Source organism: Terrapene carolina, unplaced genomic scaffold (assembly GCF_002925995.2).
Source record: "Terrapene carolina triunguis isolate 2854851 unplaced genomic scaffold, T_m_triunguis-2.0 Scaffold17, whole genome shotgun sequence".
Taxonomy (NCBI): Eukaryota; Metazoa; Chordata; order Testudines; family Emydidae; genus Terrapene; species Terrapene triunguis.
Window position 1 is genome coordinate 3538575 of NW_020664368.1, and position 26088 is coordinate 3564662.

Consider the following 26088-nt stretch of genomic DNA (forward strand, 5'->3'; position numbering starts at 1 on the left):
TATTTAAGCAAAATCTATTGCATAGTGTAAGATAATGGTATCTTCCCAAACACATACTTGTTAAAAGAATCTGCTACCATGCAGAATATAAGGAACCTGGGAAAATAATAAATTCATCATTGAATAATGTAGTGATAATACTTTCAGGATACTTTTTGTACTGTGTTGCACATTAACTCCACTGAGTAATGTGAAGATACGTGTGACATCTCATCTTATGACATTAACTCAGGTTACTGTATCACCTTTTCTAAACCCATTTGAGATAGGCTTGGAGGAAAAGTGCTATGTATAAAGCACAGAATATTATTACTCTTGGGCCTGATCTTGCCTATATTTTTGTACAAAATGGGAGTTCAGAATGTTAACACCTTATTTGCCGCTAACCATGAGGTTGCAATCTCTCTCTGTCAGTAAGTGTTCATTGGAATAGTTAATCATCCATCACTATGTACTCATAGACGCATAGACTTTTTAAGGTCAGAAGAGACCATCGTAATCATCTAGTCTGACCTCCTGCACAGTAAAGGACACAGAACCTCAAGCACCCACTCCTGAAATAGATCTCTAACCTCTGGCTGACTTACTGAAGTCCTCAAATCATGGTTTAAAGACTTCAAGTTACCATTTACACTAGTTTAAACCTGCAAGTGACCCGCGCCCCATGTCATAGAAGAAAGCGTAAGTCCCCCATGGTCTCTGCCAATCTGACCAGGGGGAAAATTCCTTCCCTACCCCAAATATGACGATCAGTTAGACCATGAGCATATGGGCAAGATCCACCAGGCAGATACCTGGGAAATAATTCTCTGTAGTAACTCAGAGCTCATCACATCTAGTGTCCCATCTCCAGCTGTTGGGGATTTTTGCTACTGGCACTTGCCATTGGGCCACCTGCCATTGTAGGCAATCTCATGATACCATCCCCTCCAGAAACTTATCAAGCTCAGTTTTGAAGCCAGTTTTTGCCCCTACTGCTTCCTTTGGAAGGCTGTTCCAGAACTTCACTCCTCTAATGGTTAGAAACCTTCACCTAATTTAAAGCCTAAACTTGTTGATGGCCAGTTTATATCCATTTGTTCTTGTGTCCACATTGGCACTTAACTCTTTTCTCTCCCAGGTATTTATTTAAATTATCCCTCCGATGTATTTATAGAGCGCAATCGTATCTTCCCCCCTCAGCCTTCTTCTGGTTAGGCTAAACAAGCCTAGCTCTCTGAGTCTCCTCTCATAATTTAGGTTTTCAATTCATCAGATTATTTTAGAACCCCTTCTCTGCACCTGTTCCAGTTTGAATTCCTCTTTCTTAAACATGGGACACCAGAATTGCACACATTATTCCAGATGAGGTCTCACCAGTGCCTTGTATAATGGTAGTAACACTTCCCTGTCTCTACTGGAAATACCTCGCCTTATGCATCCTAAGATTGCATTAGCCTTTTTCACAGCCACGTCACATTGGCAGCTCATAGTCATCCTGTAATCCACCAGTACACCCAGGTCTTTCTCCTCCTCTGTCACTTCCAACTGATAAATCCCCAGCTTATAATAAAAATCCTTGTTGTTAGTCCCTAAATGCATGACTTTGCACTGTTACATTTCATCCCATTCTATTATTCCAGTTTACAAAGTCATCCAGATCTTTTTGTATGATATTCCGGTCCTCCTCGGTATTGGCAAAACCTCCCAACTTTGTGTCATCTGCAAATTTTACTAGCGCACACTCACTTTTTGTGCCAAAGTCAGTAATAAAAATGTTAAATAAGGTCGGCACACACAAAAATAAAAAACAAACACCAGAATACCTCCCACCCCCAAACTCCCCTTACAAATTCCCACTCAGTCTCCCCTGTTTACAGCTCTGTTTGCTTCACTTGTGCCATTGGCTGACTATTTGGCTGCCTTTCTAGGCCCCCTAATCAGGACTCTGCTTCTCTCAGTGCACACTGCCCCCTACCAGCCCCTACAAACTGAAGGAAAAATACCACACAACATCCACAAAAAACTCACTCCCTGTACCTAAGTGTACTGGTGGGAATAGTGAGCATGTTGCAGAATCTTGCATTGTGGATCTGTTCCAAACAGTAGGCGGGGTTAGACCAACAGTCTCTCCACTGACATTAGCATCTCCCACTGCAATGAAGTCTTTTTCTAGCTTGCTGAAAAGATCAAATTAGTGTGTGGTTTATTTTTATTTTTTCTCCCAGTGGCATTGCCAACTCCAGGAAGCCATGTTAGAGCAGAATGAGGTGGTCTCTTCACATTCTTTGGATGTTTTGTACAGATGGAGGCACTGCTTGCATCAAACTCTGTAAAGAAGTCCTAGCTTCTTATTTGGTCTAGAAAGGTGCATGTGGCTCTAGCCTGACTCACTGTATCTGTTGTGCAGTGCAGGGCATCTGGAGTACTGTGTCCAATTTTGGTCACTGCTGTATAGAAAAAATGTAGAGAAACTGGAAAGGATCCAGAGGCACATGACCAAGATGTTCAAAGAGATGGAATGCCAGCCATATCTGAAGGAACTTGGTATGTTTAGTTTAGAAAAGAGGTGATTGGGGGGGGGGGACATGACAGCGGTCTTCAAATATTTGAAAGGCTGCCATAAAAAAGATGGAGAAAAATTGTTCTCTTTTGCCACAGTGTAGGACAAGGCACAATGAATTCAAACTATAGCATAGCAGATTTAATCTGAATATTGAGGCTACGTCTTCACTACGGGGGGGGGGTCGATTTAAGATACGCAAATTCAGCTACGCGAATAGCGTAGCTGAATTCGACGTATTGCAGCCAACTTACCCCGCTGTAGGGACGGTGGCAAAATCGACCTCTGCGGCTTCCTGTCGACGGCGCTTACTCCCACCTTCGCTGGTGGAGTAAGAGCGTCGATTCGGGGATCGAATGTCGCGTCCCGACGGGACGCAATAAATCGATCCCCGAGAGGTCAATTTCTACCCGCCGATTCAGGCGGGTAGTGTAGACCTAGCCTCAGGAAAAACGTCCTAACTGTAAGAACAGTAGGACAATGAAACAGACTATCTAGGGAAGTCATGGAATTGCCTTCACTGGAAGTTTTCAAAAAGAGGCTGGGTAGCCATCTGTCTTGGATGGTTTAGACACAACAAATATGGCATCATGGCAGGGGGTTAGACTAGACCCTTGCGGTCCCTTCTAACCCTATAATTCTAAGACGCAGAGAGTAAGGTCCAGATCCTCAAGGGTATTTATGCTCCTAACTTCCATTCATTTCAATGGAAGTTAAGAACCTAAATATCTTAGGTCAAGATCCTCAAAGTGACTTGCCCAGGGTCACGCAAGGAGTTTATGGCAGAGCCAGGAATTAAAGCCCAGTTTCCTGAGTTTCAGGTCTGTGTCTAACTACAAGAATATCCTTCAATTCATAATGGGTGACCGTTAGTTTAGAGGCTGCCTCTCATGGTGACTGGCAATGCCAGCTGCGTGAGCCCGAATAATATGGTACAATGTAATACCACCTTTTCACAAAATTAAGCCCAATGTGGTGTTTTCATTCACTCTTTTATATGGTTTCCTGATACCTCAGTGTTGGGTGCTTTGGAAAGTGGATGGACAGGCTGATCTGTTAGTATAAATAGGCAGAAATATAACACAGCCTGAAAGATAGCAGCTCTTTTACATAGCCAGGTACACATCCAATAACTACTCAATAATGCAGAGTTAGAAAAAACTGGTGGAGGAAACGTAGATGATTTTGAAGGCTTCATTCTTATTTATGAATGCCAGACAGTATAACTGTGGCATACATGTATGCTCAATATATTGTGTTAAGAATTTAGAGCTTCAAATGCAGCATTTGCCCGAATACCATAAGGTGAATATTCCAATTATAGTGCCTGAATTTCACCACCACAAGCTCTATTCACTAACCTGCCAAAGCAGTCTATTCAAAAGTCATAAAACAAAGAAAATAAAATATGAACCAAAATAGGATTTATTTATTTTATTGTACAAGACAACTCCTAATGTCCTTGCCAGTTCTCAGGGCTCTGTGATATGTGGTTCAAACAGCAGGCCAGTAACAAATTTTCCTCACAGAAGTGCAAACCCAGACCTGACCAGACTGTAAATAAAGGCTGCTAAAGAGATAGTCACAGACACTGCAAAAACTGCTTTCAGCCTTGAGAATCTTTTGTTTGCTCTCTTTCACCACAGTCTTCTTCACTTTGTTCATTTGCTCCTGATTATTTTAAGCATTGTCAATTATTTAGCTAACAGGCAGAAAACTAGGCTTTTATAGACATCCAAAGGGACTCTCCTGAGTGTAATAATGAAGGCAGTTTATTGAACGCCTGTGAGGTTGCTTTCTAATTGTACACATTAATCTGCCCGTGCAAGCTGGCTGAAAATATAGAAGCAGATTGCATGTGCAGATGGAACGCACACAATGGTTTGTACGGAGAGACCTCGGCAATAAAGTTTTTCAAAATTGTCCTTTCCTTGAAAACTGGATTTATGCTGACTATTACAAATAATAAATGAAATAAATAACTTTTCCTATATTCGTTTTGCTGTCTCCCCCACCCCCCCTGCTATTTCAGATCACTGGGGGGAATGGACCCTAAACCATTAAATTAATACAAGGGTTGACTATTTATTTAAAAAAAAAAATAAGTTGGTGGAAAAGAGAATTGGTGGGGGGATGCTATTTTATTATATTTATCTTTTTAATTCTATACTTTGCTAGCCTGACACTAAAAGTGAGAGAGTGCCACATTGTTGATAGAAGTAGTATTTAGAATTTAAACTGTCAATATACAATGGCTACATTTAGGAATATTATTCCATCTGAAGATACTGTAATCTGAACAGCAGAATAGAGGTAACAGGCCCTATTTTGCCTTTAGATGTCTGTATGATTGCCAAAGAAGTCAATGGGAGCTTTGTGAATTTGGGGTCAGATTTTGGCATGCAGTTACTGAAAAAGGGCTTAGTGGTAAGATTCTTCAGTGGGGTGGTGAGCACCCTCTCCTTCCATTAAAGGGCACGGAGAATGCTTTCAGCACCTTGCAGGACTGAGTGGGTGTTTTGGTCATGTCCACTTCACCTAATAGCTTTCCAACAAAAGATGATTGCAGGCACATACCAGCGTGCTTGCAGGGTTTCCAATTTTTTGTTAAACCCAGCACAAAGCCTATGGGATAAATTCACTTCTGTAGCAGGAGTAGAGTGTAGGGGAGACAACTGCATGTTCTGAACCTATGGGAGCAGCTACACCTGAGGGCAGATCCACTGCCACGGAAGGCAGTGATGGCAGTCTCCTGCCTCCTGTGGTGGGAGAAGATGGATATCACAGTGCCACCTCCTGTAGTGGCACTGCTGAAGGACACTTTTTAAGGGGAAGGGCCAAATTAGTACCACACTACTGGGTCTCACTACTTCATCCAAGATTACTGGGAATTAAAAGAAATTAGGGGAGGGTAATATTCTCCTGTGTCAATTGTCTATCTCAGGGGTCGGCAACCTACGGCACGTGAGCTGATTTTGAGTGGCACGCGGCCTGCCCGGTGAAAGGAGGAGGAGGGGCGGAGGGGCCGGAAAGCGCCACGCTGGGGGAAGAAGCGGGGGAGGAGGGAAGCTTGGCTGCCGCAGGACCAAGCTTCTGCCTCCTGCCCTGGCAGGGGAGAGCGGGGGGTCCCGGCCCCAGGGGAGAGCGGGGGGTCCCGGCCCACCGCTCTCCCCTGCGGGGGCAGGAGGCAGAAGCTTGGTCCTGCAGCAGCCAAGCTTCCCCCCTCCCCCGCTTCTTCCCACAGCTTGGTGCGTTCTGGCTCCTCCTCCCCCTCCCTCTCCCTGCTGGCGATGGCCCTTGCGAGGGGGAGGGGGAGCGGAGCAGAGCCGAGCGGCAGCGTGCTCGCTGCTCCGTAGAGCAGGCAGAGAGAGGTAGGGACAGAGCCTGGGGGAAGGGGGCATATCCCTCCCAGCCCCCTGCCATGAGCCACTCAGGGCAGGGGGCTGGGAGCACCCCCACGAGCCGAGCACCACAGCCCTCTGCCCTGCACCCCCCACACCCCTCCAGCCCTCTGTCCTGACCTCGAGTCGCCCCCAACACCCAGCCTTCTGCGCTGCACCTCCACACCCCCCCCAGACTTATAGAGAGAGACCTTCTAAAAAACGTAAACATGTATTACCGGCACATGAAACCTTAAATTAAAGTGAATAAATGAAGACTCGGCACACCACTTCTGAAAGGTTGCCTACCCCTGGTCTATATTGTAGTTGGTCAGTTTGCTGTGTGAGAGACCTACACAGAAAAGCGGGGGAGGAAGAATTAGAAAACTGTTCAAAAGCCACAAATTGGCAGAAAACTTGGTTAGCTGAAAAAACGTGTAACTGCTCAAGCACTCAGTGGCTTCAGCTGGAGTGGAGTTAGAGCAACTCTAATCATTCATGAAAACCCCAACCTTAAAGTCGAGCTATGGCTCCATTGGAGGCCTCTTTCCCCATGTCTCTTAAAGTAGGCTCCCTGGGAGAGTCAGTGAATCAGTACAACTCCCATCTGGCCTGGTCCTATTCTGGGCTTGGCTCAGCCCCATTTCAGAGCTGCAGCAGTACTAATTCCAGCTGCCCCAGTGGGGCAAAGTGTGCAGGCAGCTTCCATGGCTGAGCTCTCATTGCTGGTGGATTTTCTGTTGCATGAGATCACAACTTCGGTTTCACCAGCCATGAATAAAGCCTCTATGGGAACTAGACTAAGCATGTTGATTCTGATGGGCAATGCAGGAAACTGTGTATGTATATAAGAATTTAGCTGTATAGTGGTGGTATCTGGAATGAAACTTAAATATGTGATTACAAGAAGTCCCATTATTACATGGTAAAGGCCAGATAAGAAATGTTCATGCAGGCCAGGAAAAAATATCTAGAACACTATTCATGGGGGACTTTAACTACTCTCCAGTTGGACCGGAAGAGAAATTGTAGAATGAGTAGGACAAGCATTGTAAAATGACAGAGCAGGCATATAATCTGATAGCTGTTCCCCTTGTTCTTCCACAGACATTCCTACTGTCTTGGTACCCCATTGTTATTTTATGTCTCCAATTGGCATGCAGGCTTCTCTGGTCAGGGATCATGTATTTTATCTGTTCTGAGAGAGATCTAGCACGCCTTGGGATGCTGTTAGAATAATGGAATACAGCTGTATTGCTGGAGACCCCACAGTCTGAGCAGGCAATGAGTTCAGAAGCTGTTTTGTTTGTTAATAAAAAGGTATGATTTTGAAAAAACGAAGGTAGAGATTACTGAAAATCATAGGGAGAAATAAATCCTAGCATTAGATCTGTGATGGATGCGAAGGTATTGTGCAGAACAAATATACCAGCTTTTAAAAAATAGATAATGGTATCTTACTCTCCACTGATTAGAGCAACAATATTAATAGTGATTAGTTTCATTCAGAAGTAACAATTAAAAATACAATAGAAGGGTGTTTTTTTGTTTTTTTGTTTTTTTTGTTTTTTATTTAGATACAGACAAATATTTTAACATAGCTCTGCAAAGTGTTGCCCATGGAGGCTTTTTCATAGGAGTTTAAAATATCCCACTTAAACAAACAAACAAACAAACGATCATTGTAAAGGGCAGGTAAGGAAACTTGTGCCCAGGCTGAAAAATGTAGTGACAGCTTTTCAGGGCATCTTACCACCAGACAAGGTGCCCAATTCAGCATCCTTATTTCATACACTGAATCATTAAATATGCACTTACTCACAGGCTTTTCAAGATTGGGTCCTTTGTTGTCACCTCTTTAACTATCGGATCTACAATGACATATAAATGATTAAAGCAACAGAGGTGCATCTGAAGAAGTGAGGTTCTTACCCACGAAAGCTTATGCTCCCAATACTTCTGTTAGTCTTAAAGGTGCCACAGGACCCTCTGTTGCTTTTTACAGATTCAGACTAACATGGCTACCCCTCTGATATAAATGATTAATCACAATAAAATAAAAGGAGTTGTCAAGAACTGTACTCCGTGATTGTCATGTTCCTGTACCAGATATTGACTGGCTAAAGAGGTTGTTTATATACACATACCAGCTGTGGTCATCATATGATCTTTGAATGCTCTGCCTGGTATGGCTGTGGTTCTTTTAAATAAGGTATTTTTACACACAGCACCACCTAGTGGCTGAAGAATATAATAGTTTAGCATTCCATTTCATCCCCTTTAAATTCTACATTCCTACCATTTACACTATCACGTTGTCTTTGAAGTTCAATATGGATCAGTCTGTTAACTGTGTCTGAATCTTACTGGTTTTCTAATTACATGACCCAAACGCATAATAACTTGGTCATCCATTAGTTGTAACGACTGGCTGAGGTCAGTTTGGAATCCTTGAGACTTCGTTATCTTGTTCTGCATCTGCTGTCTGTGGGGTTTGCTCTGTTGATTGATCTTTCTGAGGAACAAACTGTAGATGTTAGTGGTTTCTGTTGAATGCGCCACTTGGTCTCGTTCACATATGGTCTGGGCGCTGAATTATTTTTCTTTACGACAGCTGGATTTGGCCATCCTTTTTCTCCAACCATCCAATCTGACATGATCTTGATCACCAGGTTCTAGACCTGGCAGCTGTTTGAGTGTTGTCTGTTTGCTTGTAAAAGTGTTCATAGGCTTTTTGCCTTTTGAGACAGATTCTAACTTTGGAAAAGAACAGTAGTTCTGAATTGTCTTCCCATTGAGAGTTGTGCTGGACTATATCCAAGAGCTGATATTGGTGTTGATGTGCAACTCAGAAAAGCAAGGAATGGATCTTCTTGCTGCAAGATTTTCTTGGCTGTCTATACAAGCTCTCTCCATTCACTTGTGGGCAATGTGGACTGCTAGTAATATGAATAAAATCACATTTCATTCAGAATGACTTAAATTTTGCCACAGTGAATTGTGGTCCATTATCTGTCCATCATGAGTTGTTCTGGAAACTGAAGTGAACAAAAGTGCACTTCAGTTTCTCGATAAGACTGTGACGTTTGGTCTTTCAAATATATTATTTCTTTATATCTGGAAAAATAGTCCACAATAACTAGGTCAACCAGTCTTTTGAATTTACATAAATCTGGATCTAGTCTCTTCCAAGATCTCTCTGGTAGAGGTGTGTGTACACTGACTGATCCAGAATTGTCACTTACGTTGATTTTTCACTTGATCTCCTTTCAAAAGTCCAATATCATCAAATCCTCCACAGAGTTCTTTCTCCTTTGTTACTAGGCCCATCATGGCTGCTACACTCCAGCTGAGAAGGTTGTTGGTCTTTGATCCTTTGATCACATTCACTCTGAATGCATAGCTTTTTGTCTTTTTGTAAGTTGTTTCTGTGGTGAACTGGCCCATGCAGTTCGGAATAGCTCCAGGGCCAGCCAGAGCTTTTTCAGACTTAAGCTCTGGGAGGGCTTGAAAGTGACTGTACGTCCCTTCTGAGATGACTGTGACACCAGCTCCCAAATCACTTTTAGAGTCAATAGTCTTGCTATGAATATTCAGTTTCACTCTCCAGGCAAGCTCTGTCATCCTAAGTGAGTGATCCCAGAAACAGTGGCTCTTGATTGTCTGTCTATAATATGAGTCAACTTCCTGACCATTATGGTGCGGCAAACAAAGGTACAAAATGTCTATATTTCATGCATGTATTACATCATGCTCCTCTGGTTGGACATGCATCCTCTCTTGGGATATAACTTTTTCCACACCTTGTGCACATAGGCTGGAATTTGTCTCTCATAGCCTAGGAGCTCTCTCCTTGCCGCAGAGGTTTTATTATAGTAACTTTTCACATGCAAGTGTCTGTTTATAGCGTCTAAGCCGGTTTCAGGTTTTTCAAGTTGCTCCTGCCTTTTGTTCTGTTGCTTGATTGATTCTGAGTGCTTTGCTATCTATATAGCCTGCACTAAGGTCACATCTCTCTTCAATTGTAGCTGTTGTGAAAGGTTTTTATCTGTAAGCCCAATAACCATCATGTTTTATATTTTCCCAAAATCAGTTTTCTGCCAATGTATGCAGAGCTCTTATAAAACATTCAACATTTCCCCCTGGTTCTTGAATTCTCAGGTGAAAACATGCTCCTTCATAAACCATATTTCTCTGAGGTATAAAATATGCATCAAACATAGTCAGAACTCTTTCCTAGTCATCTTTGTGGCTGTCCTCATTAAAGTCAAAGGATTTAAAGATATGGTCTGCCAGCTTCCCCATAACATAAATTAAAGAAGATACCTGTATATTTCCAGTTTCTTTGTGAAGCTTGGTAGCAATGCAAAATCTTGCAAAATAATGTTTCCAGTCTGTACATTCTGGAGTTTGTCAAAGTTGAAGTTGTCTGGAGCACTGAAGACTGGCATGTTGATGAGATCCTGCAACCGTTGTTGCTATTTTTCTTTAGTTTCTGTTCTTCGTTTACTCCTGACACCATGTCATGTGCTTCTGTACCAGATATGGACTGGCTACAGAGCTTGCTTATACACACCAGATGTGTTTATCATAAGATCCTTTAATGTTCTGCCAGTTATGGCTGAGGTTAGCTTACATAAGGTATTTTTACACACTACCACCTGGTGGCTGAACAGTATAATAGTTTACCATTCCATTACAATGATGACTAGGAATTTTAGGCCTTGATGCTGCAGTCAGATCAGAGTTTAGAGGTCTGCCAATATTGATCCAGTTGTAGGACTGGGGCCTAAATCTCTTGTAGATCATGATTTTGTTGGGAGTACCAACAGTGTGCTGAAAATTCAATGGACTTTATTACACTGCTTTCTATAATCCCGCCTCTGACTAGAAATATAGGGTTTTTTATTAGTTTTCAAAAAATTACATAGAATGATATTTAAAATTACTCTTTGTACAGTTTGAAGATGAGGAATCTGACAGGGCCTGCAATAAGCATGCATGCTTGTGTGTGTCTTGCAGTAGAAACTTTCATTTTGAGCACACAGCACTGGGTAATATGATAGCATATATTGTGCAAATACAAAGGCATTGCACTTCTGTGACTTGTGTTACAGTTACACAGAATTCTGTGTTGCTGTATGTGATCCTGAATTTCTTTCTAACACTTGTTTTAAAAAAATAAATAATCATGCTGTTGCCAATCCTTTAGTATCTAAAATCTAAAGGTTTATTTATAAAAAGAAAGAAAGGTGAGAGTTAAAATTTGGTTAAAGGAATCAAATACATACAATAATTGCAAAGTTCTTGGTTCAGGCTTGTAGCAGTGATGGAATAAACTGCTGGCTTAAATCAAGTCTCTGGTTGCTTCCAAATCATTGGAAGGTCCTCAGTCCTTTGGTTGGAATGCTCCCATTAGTATAAGTTCATAGTCCAGAGCTTTGAGCAGGAAAGAGGCAAAATGGAGATGTTTCCAGTGCCTTATAGCTTCTGCCATGTGGAAGGAAACCCATTGTTTCAAACAAAGCCCTCAGCACAGCCAGTGGAAAATTACAGGTAAAAAGAGGATGTTTGGAGTCACATGGACAAGTCACATGTCCATGCATGATTTCTCTTAGTCACAACAGAGGCCATTACCACTTGTTCACATGCAAGTCCCTCAGGTGTAGATGGGCGTCTTGCATAGTCCATTGTGAGTTGAGCGTCCCTTGATGGGTCACTTAACTTGAATAGTCCTTTCAAGATGTGCAGGCTAAATACCTTGTGGGCGTTACCGCAGGAGCAAACATATTTGAAATACAGATACAGAGCCAATACTCATAACTTCAAATACAAAAATGATACATGCATACAAATAGCATAATCCTATTCAGCAAATCATAACCTTTCCATAGACACCTTACTTGACATAATTTGTACAAGATTTTTTGCAATTATGTAACAATGGTAGCAACAATGATCTATATGGTTGTATTTAATCAGATAATGTCACAGGTTGGGTTTGTTAAAATAGTGTATATTATTTTGACATTACACTGTCCCTCTTAAAGTTGTATAACACTTTAGAGAAACAGGGCCAAATTCTCTGTTGGTGTAAAACAAATGAAGCCAAAGAGCTACACCAGTAGAGAGCTCAGCTCACAGCTTTGACGACAAATAAAATTAGGAAACTACCAGTATGGAAAAAACAAAACTACTGTGACACTATTTGGATGCTGCTTGGCCTCTCCAGGTTCTCTTCCCTCTTAACTGTGTTAAGATCCTCTTGACTACATTGAAGCTCATCTTGGGTTTGAAATGACTACACCAGTAATTCAACATAGTGTCAAAATAAGCTAGCGTGCTCTTCAGAGTAATATAAAGAATGCAGCAGCATTTAAAGATTAAAAACAAATCTATTGGGGATGGGGGGACGCGGAGGGAAGAATCAGACAAGCATACAGCAAGATCCTGACCTTACTGCTGAGACTGGTGTTGTTTATCATTAGCAGGACTGAGTAGTAAGCACTTTGCTTTAAAAAAAAAAAAATCATAAGTAGCCCAGTCTGCAAGGAACAAAGTGGCTGAGTGGTGCATCTAGCATGCAGCTGCCAGAATCTATATGCAACAGGCCACAAAATGCTGCAGTTGTCTCTTACATATTAGCTACACTATTTCTAGTCTGTTGCGTTTGGGCACAGATGGTGTACAACATTATAAAATGTTGTGCCACTTTGTTTCTCAGCCCAGAAGCCTGAGAATGTACAGATACCAGTGGAGTTTTCATATGCATTTCTAAGTTTAGTTAAGCTGAGAAGGGCATATTATCTCTTTAAATTTGTGTGTGGGAGGAAGGGCTTCTTTTGCATACGGTCTCCTTGTAAACACTATAAAACCTATGAGAGCAGGCTGTGCTGTAAATTGCCATATATTTCTTTATGAAACTATAATCTGCCAGTGTATCCCAAATCCATATCTGTTTGTTCAGGTTTTCTAAAAAAATGTGCTTATGAATGCGTCTAGGCACAGCTATGAAAAAAACCACATAGTGCAGCACAAGGTTAAATTCAACAAATCTCCACAAACCATCAAACACGTTCTCACCACCCAATCATACCTGCATGCAGAGACTTGCATAACAGGTATGCCAGGCAACATGCGGTGGAGGTCAGGAAAGTCTGGTTCGTGCCCATCAATGCCTGCATGAAGATCTTTCCTTGGCAAAATCTGGCTTCATTTTTATATTGCCTGTGCATGACTACCATGACTGAGCATGCGAATCAACTATTTGCCTAATGGAATGAATTTAGGCACACAATTACATGGATGCTTTTTTTGAAAATCGGGTCTGGGGTGCGTGTGTTGATAAATTCATCCGTTTGACCAGTGGACCTATCCACAGAGACTATGATGCTGCACAGCTTTATTTCAAGTCAAGACAAGAATAACTCTTCTAATAAATTGGATTTTATTTAACCCAGGAGAGAGACGAAAGAATCTGATGTAAGGGTTCATTGTACTAAGCATGAAGAAAAATACTTTAAAATAATCTTGTCATTTAAGATGCTGGTGGGAGGGTTTAGAACAAAGGATTCAGGTAAGCAATTATATGCTGCTGATGGTGAAATCTGATAGAATGTGTATCAGAATAAGATTGAAAATGGTAGAGAAAGGCCCCTTTAACACAGAAATAGCTCTGCTTTTTCTCTTTCAAACAAATCACGCCCAACAAATGCTTTATCCATCATATCAGTTCTGTTTCTGATGTTCCACTTCATTCTATCTAGCTCTCAAACCTTTTGTTCCAGCTATGGTGCTTTTCTGTTATTGCACCATAAATCTAGGGTTAGAATCTAGGGGTGCAATTGTAGGCTGTATTTATATTTCAAGAAAGCACTAACAACTCTGTTTGGGTTTCTCTGTAGCAAAACCACTGAACTATTGGAGAGATTGGACTTGGGTTTGCCAAAGAGAAACTCCTGTCAGATGGCTAATCCGAGCCCAGAATCTACAGCATGGGTAAGTCCTACCATGGAATATGACACATCCTCTGTAATGTTCTGCCAGTGCTAACGGTGCTACCAACAATACAATGTTAGCATTTCATTTAGTTTAACAAACTGCACAGACTCAGTGTAATGCATACCATGGAATCGTTTGGCTTGGAAGGATGGCTACAGCCTCACAGACCCTTTCCCTGCATTGCATGGACTGACTTCATGGTTCATAAATCCATCCCTGAAAAGTTCGCCCTAACTGAAGTGTGCAGCACCCAGCAGTTCCCATTGAGAGCAACTAACCCTTCTGGTTGCTAAACCCTTTTGAAAACCTGTCTATTTCATTTAGATGCATAAATGGAAGCTGCTGGGTGCTGAGTTATTTTAAAAATCCAGCCACAGGAATAAAGTCTACTCTCCAGTATCTCCTAGAAAAATTATTCCAAAATTAACTTGAGTGGGTTGTCCCATTTCTGAACTGATCTGATATCTTATCTCATAATATCACTACTCTAATCAGCCACCAGTAACTAATCGGAATAATTGCTCTTTACATCTTTCCTGAGGTTTTTTTTTCTACATTCTTAACAAGGGAAAGAACACCTCATTGTTTGTCTAATCAATAATTGCTGAAGTGCACTCAGCTGTTTGGGCTGCCCCGCTTTTGGAAACATTTACCATGGGGAGTCATTATGCCAATGTTTGCGGAGTCAGGCCCAGATTACAGGTGCAGCGACGGGCAACAGATCAGCTACCGTGTGCAGAAAGAAATTACAGCTGGTCTCTACATACCCTGGAGTCAGCAAAAGCTTGGAAACCTTTACTGAATAGCTCATATACCATAGCGGCTTTAGTGTCTGCTGAATCTTAAGTGTCAGCTACTAAGAAAAAAAAAATCCTCTCCCTTTTGGCTTTAGTCTTGCTTCAGCCTTCCTGGAAATACGTTGGAGCCTCACAGGTTGAGAAACCTTGATGTAGAGAGAATATGTTCAGACCTTGGCATTTCCTCATAGGCCTTGCTTCACAGTCTCTTTCCCTGTCCCTCAACACCATGAACTGAGAAGGTGGTGTATAATTTTTTTTTTTTTTTTTGAGTCTCTGGGACCAGTTCCCAGTGGCTTCCTTTACCTTCACCACAGGCATAAGAGTCTTAGAATGGGTGGAAACAGCCTTTAGGGAATACACCAGCTGTAGAGGAGGTTCCCTTCTTGGCGCAGAGCCGGAGGAATGAGTTTCTAGTGCCCTTTGTGCAGCCCCCCACACACAGTGTGTGCAGGTAAAGGGAGGGTCGTGGCTGGAGTACAGTATGCTCTGGCTGTTTTCAGCTGATGCAGCATCCCTTAGCGGGCCCCCTCGGGGCTGCTCTAATTTGTGTTGGGGACCAAGCAGGCCACTGAAATGGCAAAGAATACAAGAGGCAGAAAGACGTAAAGCCATGCTTGCCTCCCCACCTATCACCACACGAGAGCTGAACAATGAGACCTGGGCCTAGTGGATTTATCTGAGGCAGAACTAGTCCTACAAATTTCAGTAGGATGTACTCGAATTGAAAACCTCCCCAGGACTGGTCCTGATTTCAGAGACATTAGTGTGATGGCCCTAGGGTAGGGAGAGGCGGAGTAGGTGCAGATCCACGGCTGAAGCCCCTCACTCTAAAGCTGTTTCAGTTTTATGCCTTATATTCCAATCTGTTTTATGTCTGTTACTCTCTGCAATTTGTGGGGTTTTTTAAAAACATATAGTGCAAGAAATGTGTATATTTCCCCTCAACTCTGGCTTAATCAGTGCCCAAGTAAAGAGGATGAATTACCTTGCTGCTTGTGTATATGTGATGAGCCAGTATAGCATATGTCACTCCTTGCTAGCATGACTCTATGGCCTTGTATTTGTAAAAGATCTGTTCAGGCTAGTGGAACCACTCTACAGGTAAACTAGCACCTATTGTGCCCCATTAAGGGAGCTATAACACATAAGCAATGAAGTACCACTCAGTATAAAACCACTTGAGCACTAAGAGGTAATAGCAAAGGGGAAATGTTATACTTGAATTATGCTAGTTTGATGTGGTGTTTTGAGCTAGTCTGTGTTTAACCTGCAAAAAATTGTGACCTGCTATTTTTTTGATTTTTGTTTGTTTAACTTCTAAAATATAAGAGATCTAGTAAAGACACATTTAATAAAATGGACAAAATAACTGACTTTCAGTTCACGAGCCCTTCCAAAAACATAAAAAATATTCATTTCGGGTCAAATAAAATGTTTTGTTCAATGTAATTTTAATTTGAGTGGTTAACATTATTTTAAATAAAATCTGAAAAATTTCAAAACAAGAAGTCCTTTAGAATCAAAACATTTTGACCATTTTGGAATTTTTGTTACACGAACAATTGAGCAAAACTGACACAAATTCTGCAAATGTTTCCATGTTGCCAAATTTGTATCTTTTTGCTGGGAAAAGGGTGAGGTTAAATTTTTCACTCTAAATTCTAATTTTTAGCATTGTTACGATTCTCAGTGGTTGCATGTACTAGAAAAGGACATACAGTTCTTGCTAAAAACAGTTTAAATTTCCCAGATTCTTTCTGTGGTATTACTGTCTAATTCACAAACATCACTGGGTGCACATTTATCCCTTCCCACTGGATGTAGACAAATTCAGTTTCTTTTTAGGGACACTCCTCTTTTTATTGATGGCTTCTCTTCTCTCCCCCCCCCACATTTAATTAATTAAGATCATAATCAATTTTAATCCAGTCTTCCAAAGTGTTAACAATCCCGTCTAGATTTTTATTGTCCTCCAACTTGATTAATATATTCTCCACACAACCACTCAAGTCATTACTGAAAGTAATAAATAATATTGGACCCAGAATGAATCTCCATGGACACATCTAACCGCTCCTCCAGCTTGAGACTGAACCCATTAATAATTGCTGTCTCCATACAGCCTTTATAGCAAACTATGTACCCATCATTCAGTAGCTTCATTTGATTCACATTTATCAAATTCCTTTGAGAATCTTGTGTAGAAGTATATCAAAGCCTTTATTAAAGGCATACAAGTTATATGATGGCCACCACAACTTTTTGTATTAAACTAAGTTAGTTTTAATATTAATAATGTGCTAAGTATGATATACACACAAAGGAAGGCACAGTCCCTGCTGAAGGTAAGAGTAGTATATCCCCCAATAACTGCAAATGACAAGAGAACATGCATTGGGAGACTCATTATAAGTAAGAGTTGCAGAAACAGACCACTTGTTAATGATTTCAGATCTAGTTCATAGACTTCTCCCATTCAAACAAATCCCCCAGAGGTGTCTGAACCATAGAACACTGCAGACAGGGTCTCTCTGGAGAACAAACCACCCTAGCAATTGTATTACGAAAGGTGTATATAAACTAACTTCTAAATGGTAGATTTTTCACAGAAGAGCCTCATTTCTGGTTTTTAAACTTAGATGAATCTATCCCTAAGTAATCAGAAATATCTTCAACTAGTTTTATGTTAATTGATTCTATAAAGATTGAGAGCGGGATCTTCTGTCAATATATTGCTTTTATGCTCTGCTGTGCAATAGACTAGAAGCCACACTTATAAGCAAAGACTCCAGGAGGATGAAAACAGAAAACTACAGGAAATGAAGGCAGAACAACGGAGGAAGGTAACTATATAATATGTTAACAGTTTATGTATAACGTTTCTGTACTGAGCTGTGCTCTGTAACCAGTTTTAAAAAACATACTCATTACTGTGGCATATGAGCACCAGGTCTTCTCAGGAAAAGTACTTCAGACCAATTTTAGGTAGTCAAACAGGCAAAGATGCAAAGTTCAGATATGGTTTGAAGCATCTACAAAGCTTACATCAGGGATCGGCAACCTTTGGCACGCACCTCACCAGGGTAAGCACCTGGCCGGGCCGGGCCGGTTTGTTTACCTGCTGCGTTTGCAGGTTCGGCCAATCGCGGCTACCACTGGCCGTGATTCGCCGTCCCAAGCCAATGAGGGCTGCAGAAAGAACCGCGGTCTGAGGGATGTGCTGGCCGCCGCTTCCCGCCGCTCCCATTGGCCTGGAGCAGCGAACAAACCGGCCCGGCCTGCCAGGGGGCTTACCCTGGTGGGCCGTGTGCCAAAGATTGCCGATCCCTGGCTTACAGCTAGTTGGCTCTGAACTATTAGTTTATGCTTCTTCTTTTTTTTTCTGCATTTAAACTGCATAACACCTTTTTAGATGATGGTGCCCAGTTTAGTATTCTAAGGAACCTAATTTCTTCTTTGAGTGTTCGCACATGTGCATTCCACTCTTGGTGTGCACACAGTCGCTGGAAATTTTTCCTTCAGTGGTACCCGTTGGGGTGGCTTGAGCACCTTCTGCTGCTGTATAAAGGGCTTAGCTAACCCTGAGCCCCCTCAGTTTCTTCTTATTGCCCGTAATGGTCGCTGGAACGGCTCATCTTGCTTTTGAAAGTGTTCTCACTGGACTGTGTACTCTTGTACTCTATTGTAAATAGTTCAGTGTTATTCTGGTTATTAGCATTTTAGTACAGTTGGGTAGGTTTTACCCCACCTGACGGTTTTGGTCGGTTCCTGGTGCAGAGGGATGCCTTGGTCAAGCCACACATTGCTTGCTATGCCCCTGAGTGACCCGCTCTCAAGTTGCTTAAAGTGTTTGGCGGAAGCTCATACAGGGGAGCATCGCCAAATTTTCAAAGACTTTAAGCCTCGCACGAAGAAAGATTGTCACCAGACTAAAGTTTCTACTCATGGAGGTGGCCTCATCTGAGCCAGGTCGGTCAGACTCAGCACCAAGTGCCTCAGTGTTGTTAGATTTGGATTTTGTGTTTCCTATTGTACTGCTCACCATCCCCGGTACCTAAGAAAAAAACATAAGAAGCAGACGGCCAAAAGGGGTAGATTCCTCGGCATCGAAGTCTGTTAGGCATGTGGATCAGAGTAGAGTGTGGTCTAAGCCCAAGTACTCCTTTTCTTCAGCACCACAAAAGCCAGAACTGTAGATTGCGACACCTAGGCTGGTATTGTCAAGTCCAGAACCAGAAGGAGCACCTTCCACATCTATGGCACCGCTCTGTACCAACACTCTCTTGGTACCGACCATGCCAGAGGCATTTGCAGCTGCCAAGGAGCTTCTAACCCTGACAGAGCCGGTATCACCAGCATTTCAAGGGTCAGTCCTATAGGTGCTGGCAAACACGGGGGAGCCAGCAGGGTCGCCACAGTGCTCAGCACCAGGCCAGCCCCATGTAGACTCATAGACTTTAAGGCCAGAAGGGACAATTGTGATCATCTAGTCTGTCCTCCTGCATGTTGCAGGCCACAGAACCTTCCCCCCACCTCCCCACTCCTATAATAGACCCCTAACCTCTGGCTGAGTTACTAAAGTCCTCAAATCATGGTTAAAAGACTTGAAGTTATAGAGAATCCACCATTTACTCTAGTTTAAACTTGCAAGTGACCTGTGCCCCATGCTGCAGAGAAAGGTGAACACCCCACCCCGCCCCAGAGTCTCTGCCAGTGTGACCCAGGGGAAATCTCCTTCCTGACTCCAAATATGGTGATCAGTTGGGCCCTGAGCCTGTGGACAAGACCCACCAGCCAGACACCTGGGAAAGAATTCTCTGAAGTAAGTCAGAGCCCTCCACATCATCCAGTGTCCCATCTTCAGCCGTTGGAGATATTTGCTACTAGCAGCCTCACATGGGCCACATGCCATTGTAGGCAGTCTCATAATACCATCCCCTCCATAAACTTAAGCTCAGTCTTGAAGGCAGTTAGGATTTTTGCCCCCATTGCTCCCCTTGGAAGGCTATTCCAAAGAAACCTTTGTCTAATTTAAAGCCTAAACTTTTTGATGGGCAGTTTATATCCGTTTGTTCTTGTGTCCACATTAGCGCTTAACTTAAATAACTCCTCTCCCTGCCTGGTATTTATCCGTCTGATGTATTTATAGAGAGCAACCATGTCTTCCCTCAGCCTTTTTTGGTTGGGCTAAACAAGCCAAGCACTTTGGAAAACCTACCTTATGAGAGGAGACTCATTCCTTGGATTGTTTTAGTAGCCCTTCTCTACACCTGTCCCAGTTTGAATTCATCTTTCTTAAACACGGGAGACCAGAATTGTACACAGTATTGCAGGTAAGGTCTTACTAGTGCCTTGTATAATGGTGCTAATATTTCCCTATCTCTATTGGAAATACTTCACCTGATGCATCCTAGGACTGCATTAGCCTTTTCATGGTCACATCACATTGGTGGCTGATAGTCATCTTGTGATCAATCAATACATCCAGGTCTTTCTCCTCCTCTCATTTCCAACTGACAAGTCCTCATTGTATAGCAAAAATTCTTCTTCTTCATGACTTTGCACTATTAAATTTCATCCCATTTCCTTGTTACTCCAGTTTTTGAGATCGTCCAAATCTTCTTATATGATATTCTGGTCCTCCTCCGTATTGGCAATACCTCCCAACTTTGTGTCATCCACAAATTTTATTGGCACATTCCCACTTTGTGCCAAGGTCATTGAAAATCTTAAATAAGATTGGTCCCACGACCGATCCCTGAGAAACTCTGCTAGTAAGCTCCCTGCAGTCTGACAGTTCACCTTTCAGTATGACCCGTTGTAGTCTCTTCTTGAACCAGTTCCTTATCCACCTTTCAATTCTCATATTAATCCCCATCTCTTCCACTTTAATAATTTCCCATGTGGCACTTTATCCAGTGCCTTACTGAAATCCAGGTAGATTAGATATACTGTGTTTTCTTTGTCTGATAAATCAGTTACCTTCTCAAGAAAAATGATCAGGTTGGACTGGCATGATCTACCTTTTGTAAAACTGTTCTATTTTATCCCAATTGCCATTTACCTCTGTCCTTAACTACTTTTCGCTTTCAAAATTTGTTCCGAGACCTTGCATACAATTGAGGTCAAACTAACAGACCTGTAGTTTCCCGGGTCACTTTTTTCTTTTTCTTAAAAATAGGTACTATATTTGCAATTCTGCAGACATAGGGTATGATCTCTGAGTTTAGAAATTCATTAAAAATTCTTGCTATTGGTCTTGCGATTCCATGTGCCAGTTCCTTTAATATTCTGGGATGGAGATCATCTGGCCCCATAAAATTTGGTACCATTAAGCTATTATAGTTCGACTTCCGCCTTGGCTCTGGTAATTCCTACATCCATTTCCTCATTTCCGTTAACCACCCTGCCATTCCCCTAATCTCCTCATTACCTTTATTAAAAACAAAGTATTTGTTTAGGTGTTGGGCCATGCCTAGATTATCCTTGATCTCCACCCCATCTTCAGTGTTTAGCGGTCCCACTTCTTCTTTCCTGCTTTTCATTTTATTTCTATGGCTACAGTAACTTTATTGCTACTGGTTTTAATTTCCTTTGCAAGGTCCAACGCTGCTTGGCTTTTGGCAGTTCTCACTTTATCCCTACACTTTCTGACCACCAAGAGGTAGCTTTCCTTGCTGATCCATCCTATCTTCAATTCCTTGTAGGCACTCTGCTTTCTCTTAATAATCTGTTTAAGGTGCTTGTTCCTCCAGTTTGGTCTACAACGCTTCCCTGTGAATTTTTTCCCCTTGTTTGGGGATGCAGGCTTCAGATAGCTTCTGCAACTTTGACTTGAAGTAATTCCAAGCCGCCTCCACATTCAGATCCTTGAGTTCTTCAGTCCAGTCCACTTCCCTAACTAATTCCCTTTTAATTTTTTTTTTAGTTTTCCCTTTTGAAATCAAGGACCCTAGTTGCAGATCTATTTTTGTTTTTAAACTGAATTAGCTCATGATCGTTCAAACCAAGGTTATCCCCTACAACCAGTTCTTCTGGGAGGTCCTCATTACTCACCAATACTAAATCTACAATGGCATCACTTCTTGTTGGTTTTTGGTGACTATTTGGTGAAGAAATTTGTTATCCAGGAAAATCTGGGCCCTACAAATTTTAGTAGCACTTGTCCTCCAATCTATATCTGGGAAGCTAGTCTCCCATGATCACACAATTTCAAGTAGTATTTATTTCATTAAAAATGCACCTGTGATGGCTCTCCCTTTGGTACAGTCAAAGGGAAAACCTGCAATGCTCATCACTCTGCACACCTCTTCACTTCTGCACTGGTCACCAGCAATGTCTGGAACTGCATCTCCATAGCCAGTGGAAGGAGGGTATTCTTCCTCCAAATCGGAGATTGGGGCCTACTACAGCTGCTCTTGGAGCCATCCCTCCTCGAGATACCATTACCCTACCACAGGAGTACCATCCAGTGGTTGGCCAGGGAGGTCACTGGGGGCCTACACCTGTCCAGTGGCCTTTTTGGAATCTGTGGGGTTTCCCCCCATATTCCAGGCACTCTTATTCAGTGGCCTCAGAGAGATGTGCAGCACCTACCCACCAGGCAGCACAGGTTTCTGACTCTCGTACTGGATATCAAGACCCGGCTCAGCAGGACCCTGTGCTGGCCTCCCCTTCCCCTGATGAGGCAGGATCAGCAATGTATATTTTGCCTCCCCCAGATGACTCCAAAAAATGTTAGAGGGTTACCTTAATCCTGGGCATACAGGTAGAGGAAGTAAAAGAATCCTTACCCCCAGCAGGTCCTTCCAGAGTTGCCCTACCTCTCAATGAGGCCATTATATGAACTCCGATCTGTCCACCTATATTACTGGCTGGGAGTCACCACGAGTGTAATGCACATGTGCAATCACTTGAAGAAAAAATGGTTACTAACCTTCCATAACAGTTGTTCTTTGAGATGTGTTGCACATAGGGTGACTAGTGAGAGGAAGAAAATATCGGGACACATGGGGGCGGGTCACAGGCAGGGCAAAAACAAACAAAAAACCCAGAGTGCGAAATATCGGAACAAATTGTGTCCCGACCAAACATCGGTCGGGACGTAGGACAAATGCCTAAATATCGGGACTGTTCCGATTTTATCGGGACATCTGATCACCCTAGTTGCACATGTCCATTCCATGACCCGCCCTCCTACCCCTGTACATTGGAGCTTTCTGGAAAGAAGGAACTGAGGGGACTTGGCATCAGTTGGGCCCTTTATATTGGCACCGCCAGCATTAGCTCAAGCTGCCCCAACGGGAACCATTGAGAGAAAAATTTATGGTGACTGTGTAAGCGGGGTGCATGCACATCAAGACTGGAATGGATGTGTGCAACACATCTTGAAGAGCAACTGTTATGGAAGGTTAGTAATAGTTTTTTCCTCTCCTTTCCTTTCCTCTCCTCTCCTTTACACAGAAGTTCTCACTAAGCGTATCATAGGGACATTCTGAAGGTGATTCTGAATAGAGAACTAATGCTTCACACGCCATCTCCCCTTAGTTGTGTTTAGAATCAAGTCTTAAAAAAATTATAAAATCATGGAAATGTAGGCTTGGAAGGAACCTCAGGAGGTCATCTTCTCTATAACCCCTGTGCTGAGGCAGGATTAAATACACTAGACCATTCCTGACAGTTGTTTGTCCAACCTGTTCTTAAAAATCTCTATTCCACAACCTCCCAAAGTAAACTGTTCCAGTGCTTAAACATCCTTATAGTTAGAAAGTTTGTCCTAATATCTAACTTAAATCACCCTTGTTGCTTGTCCTCCCATTGGGGGATGTAGAGAACAATTGATCACCATTCTCTCTAGAGCAACCTTTTACATATTTGAAGTCTTCTTTTCCCCCTTGCCATGGCATTCTCTTCTCTAGGCTAAACGTGCCCAGTTCTTTCAATCTTTCCTCGTAGGTCATGTTTTTCTAAACCTTTTAATTTTGTTGTTCTCCTCTAGACTCTCTCCAGGTTGTTCATATGTATCTTAAAGTGCAGTGCCCCAAACTGGACACCATTGATAACCACTTTAGGAATGCAAAACTGGTTGAAAGACCACACATCTTATAATAATTTCATCTAGATCATATTTCCTTAGTTTGCTTATGAGAATGTCAAGTAGGACTGTGTCAACAACCTTACTAAGTCCAGTGCGTCTCCCTTCTCCTTTCAATCCACTAGGCCAGTTACTCTGTCAAAAAAAGGAAATTTGGTTGGTTTGACATCATTTGTTCTTGAAAAAAATCTTTATTAGCAATTATTTATCTCCTGTAGATTTGAACAGAATGATTGATTGTTTTATAACTTGTTTTTGGTATCTTTCCGGGTATCGAAGTTAGGATGACTAGCTTAAAATTCCCTGAGCTCTCCTCCCCTCCACCCCCTTTCAAGATGGGTACTATATTTGCTCCTTTCCAGCCCTCTGGGACATCACCTATCCTCCTTGATTTCTTGAACATAATTATTAATGATTCAGAGAAAATGTCTTTAAAGTATTCCAACTTGCTATTTTAGCAAAAGAATAGAGAATGGGTTGATCAAACATATACAGATTCATGTAAATTGACTTTAATGGGTATGGAATGGACCAGATCTTCGACCTCCTGCATATGCAATTGCACCTGTTTGCAGTAATTACATAGATGAGTAGGTAAGTTGTCCAAACTCACATAATGAGTCTGTGGTAGAGCTGGGCATATAACCCGATCTATTGACTTCCAGTTTCTTCTCTAAACATTAAATCATATCACTGCCTCTTATACACACTTATTCTGTTGTTCCAGTAATTGGACATATGGGTCCTTCAAGAAATATGCCTCCATTTAATAAAATAAAAGTATATAGCATATTTCTTTCCCATCATAGCACACCCTTTCTCTTCTGTCCAGTTACCAACATATATTTTCTCCTAAATAAAACCCTTATGAAATTTCAAATGCTATGGGTGTGTATGTTATAAATAACTATGGCATTGTACGTTGTACCATAAAGAGAGTTTGTCATTTAAAACAAGCATAGGCCCCAACCCTTCATAGAGCTTGGCCCAGGGCATCCTGGTGTAGAGGTCATTGTAGAGTTGGGGCCACAGTCACGTCTAAGGTAAATCTCTCTCTAACTAAATTGCTGATTTTTATGCTTTTTACTGATTTCTATCTCTCTCTAAAGGAGTATGGGCTGAGTGCAAAATTTTTGTTTTAATATATAGTACCAAAGTACTCCTTGCCTCAGTAGCTGCTATTAGTACGTTAATCTGTCCAGTAGGTATTTGTAAACCTACTCTAAAGTGTACATATTTTAAAAGCTCTAATAATTGTCCCTCAGATTTATGTTAACTCACTTCCACTTCAAGCTACTATTTTATTAATGTAATTGTAAATTCTGTTTTTGTGTGCACCTTCTAGTGCAATATAGCTATTAAATTTATAGGTTTTGTCAGTTAATTTTTTGGGGGAAATAGGTTTTAATATGTATTGCTAGATTTAAAATGTTTTCCAGGGCACTTTAAACACAGTATTATGTACTTGCAGTATATTTCTGAAGGTATAGCTATTGCAGAAATCTAATGAATGCCATTAAAAGTCAAACATTACAAAATCAGATACTGGATTTTAATTTTCAGGTTGAACAGTTATTTAAAAAGTGAAAATGAAGCTTGGCTTTCTTATTTCTTAATCTTGCTTTTCTTTTAGGGATAGACAAACAGTGATACACAAAACATTATCCAGTTATTGATTGATTATATTATTTACTGCAAAGCTTTTATTAATGTTCTTCTTAAATTGGTTTTTATTTCATTCTGTAGTTCATTTTTAGTTACTGAACCTTTCTATAAAATTCATCACTTTAGTTCACATTCCAGCTTTATTGGTGCTCCATTACTATGGCAAATGTGCAGGATAGGTCCATTTTCCCTTCAAGAACCCTTTCAGTGGCAAAAGTTGGTAGCTTCAGTTCCTGTTGACTGTACCTCTAATGGTGTGAGATCCCTAGCATATCAGTAACAGCTGGCAGAGATGGCATGTTGCATAACATGGAAAGGTACTGACCCAGCCACTTCAGTATAAGTTACATGGAACTGATGTTCCTTTGATTAGCATTAGCAGTCATCAGGCTGACCAGGACACCTGGCTGATACTTGGTGTTGCATGAATCAGAGCTAAACGATTAAACATGCATGGCCCAGCTCGCTACCCTGATTTATAAACAAAACCATAGGGCCACATCATCATAACCTTAAAAAGTGTAAAGTGCAAGGAAGTTAGCACAACAATGGCCACGCATTGTGTGCTTCCTTCCAACAACTGCAGCTGATATTTGCCAGTTGTAG

The 26088-nt window shown here is 41.7% G+C and overlaps 1 protein-coding gene across 1 annotated transcript in view; it reads left to right on the forward strand.

Moving 5' to 3' along the window:
- The window catches only part of LOC112103170 (epithelial-stromal interaction protein 1), a 72584-nt gene that overhangs the window by 32522 nt on the left and 13974 nt on the right, over positions 1-26088 (forward strand). Inside the window, exons 7-8 of the mRNA XM_026647393.2 lie at positions 13827-13920; positions 17483-17566. Of these exons, the coding sequence (XP_026503178.1) occupies positions 13827-13920; positions 17483-17566 (178 nt within the window). The remainder of the gene's footprint in view (positions 1-13826; positions 13921-17482; positions 17567-26088) is intronic.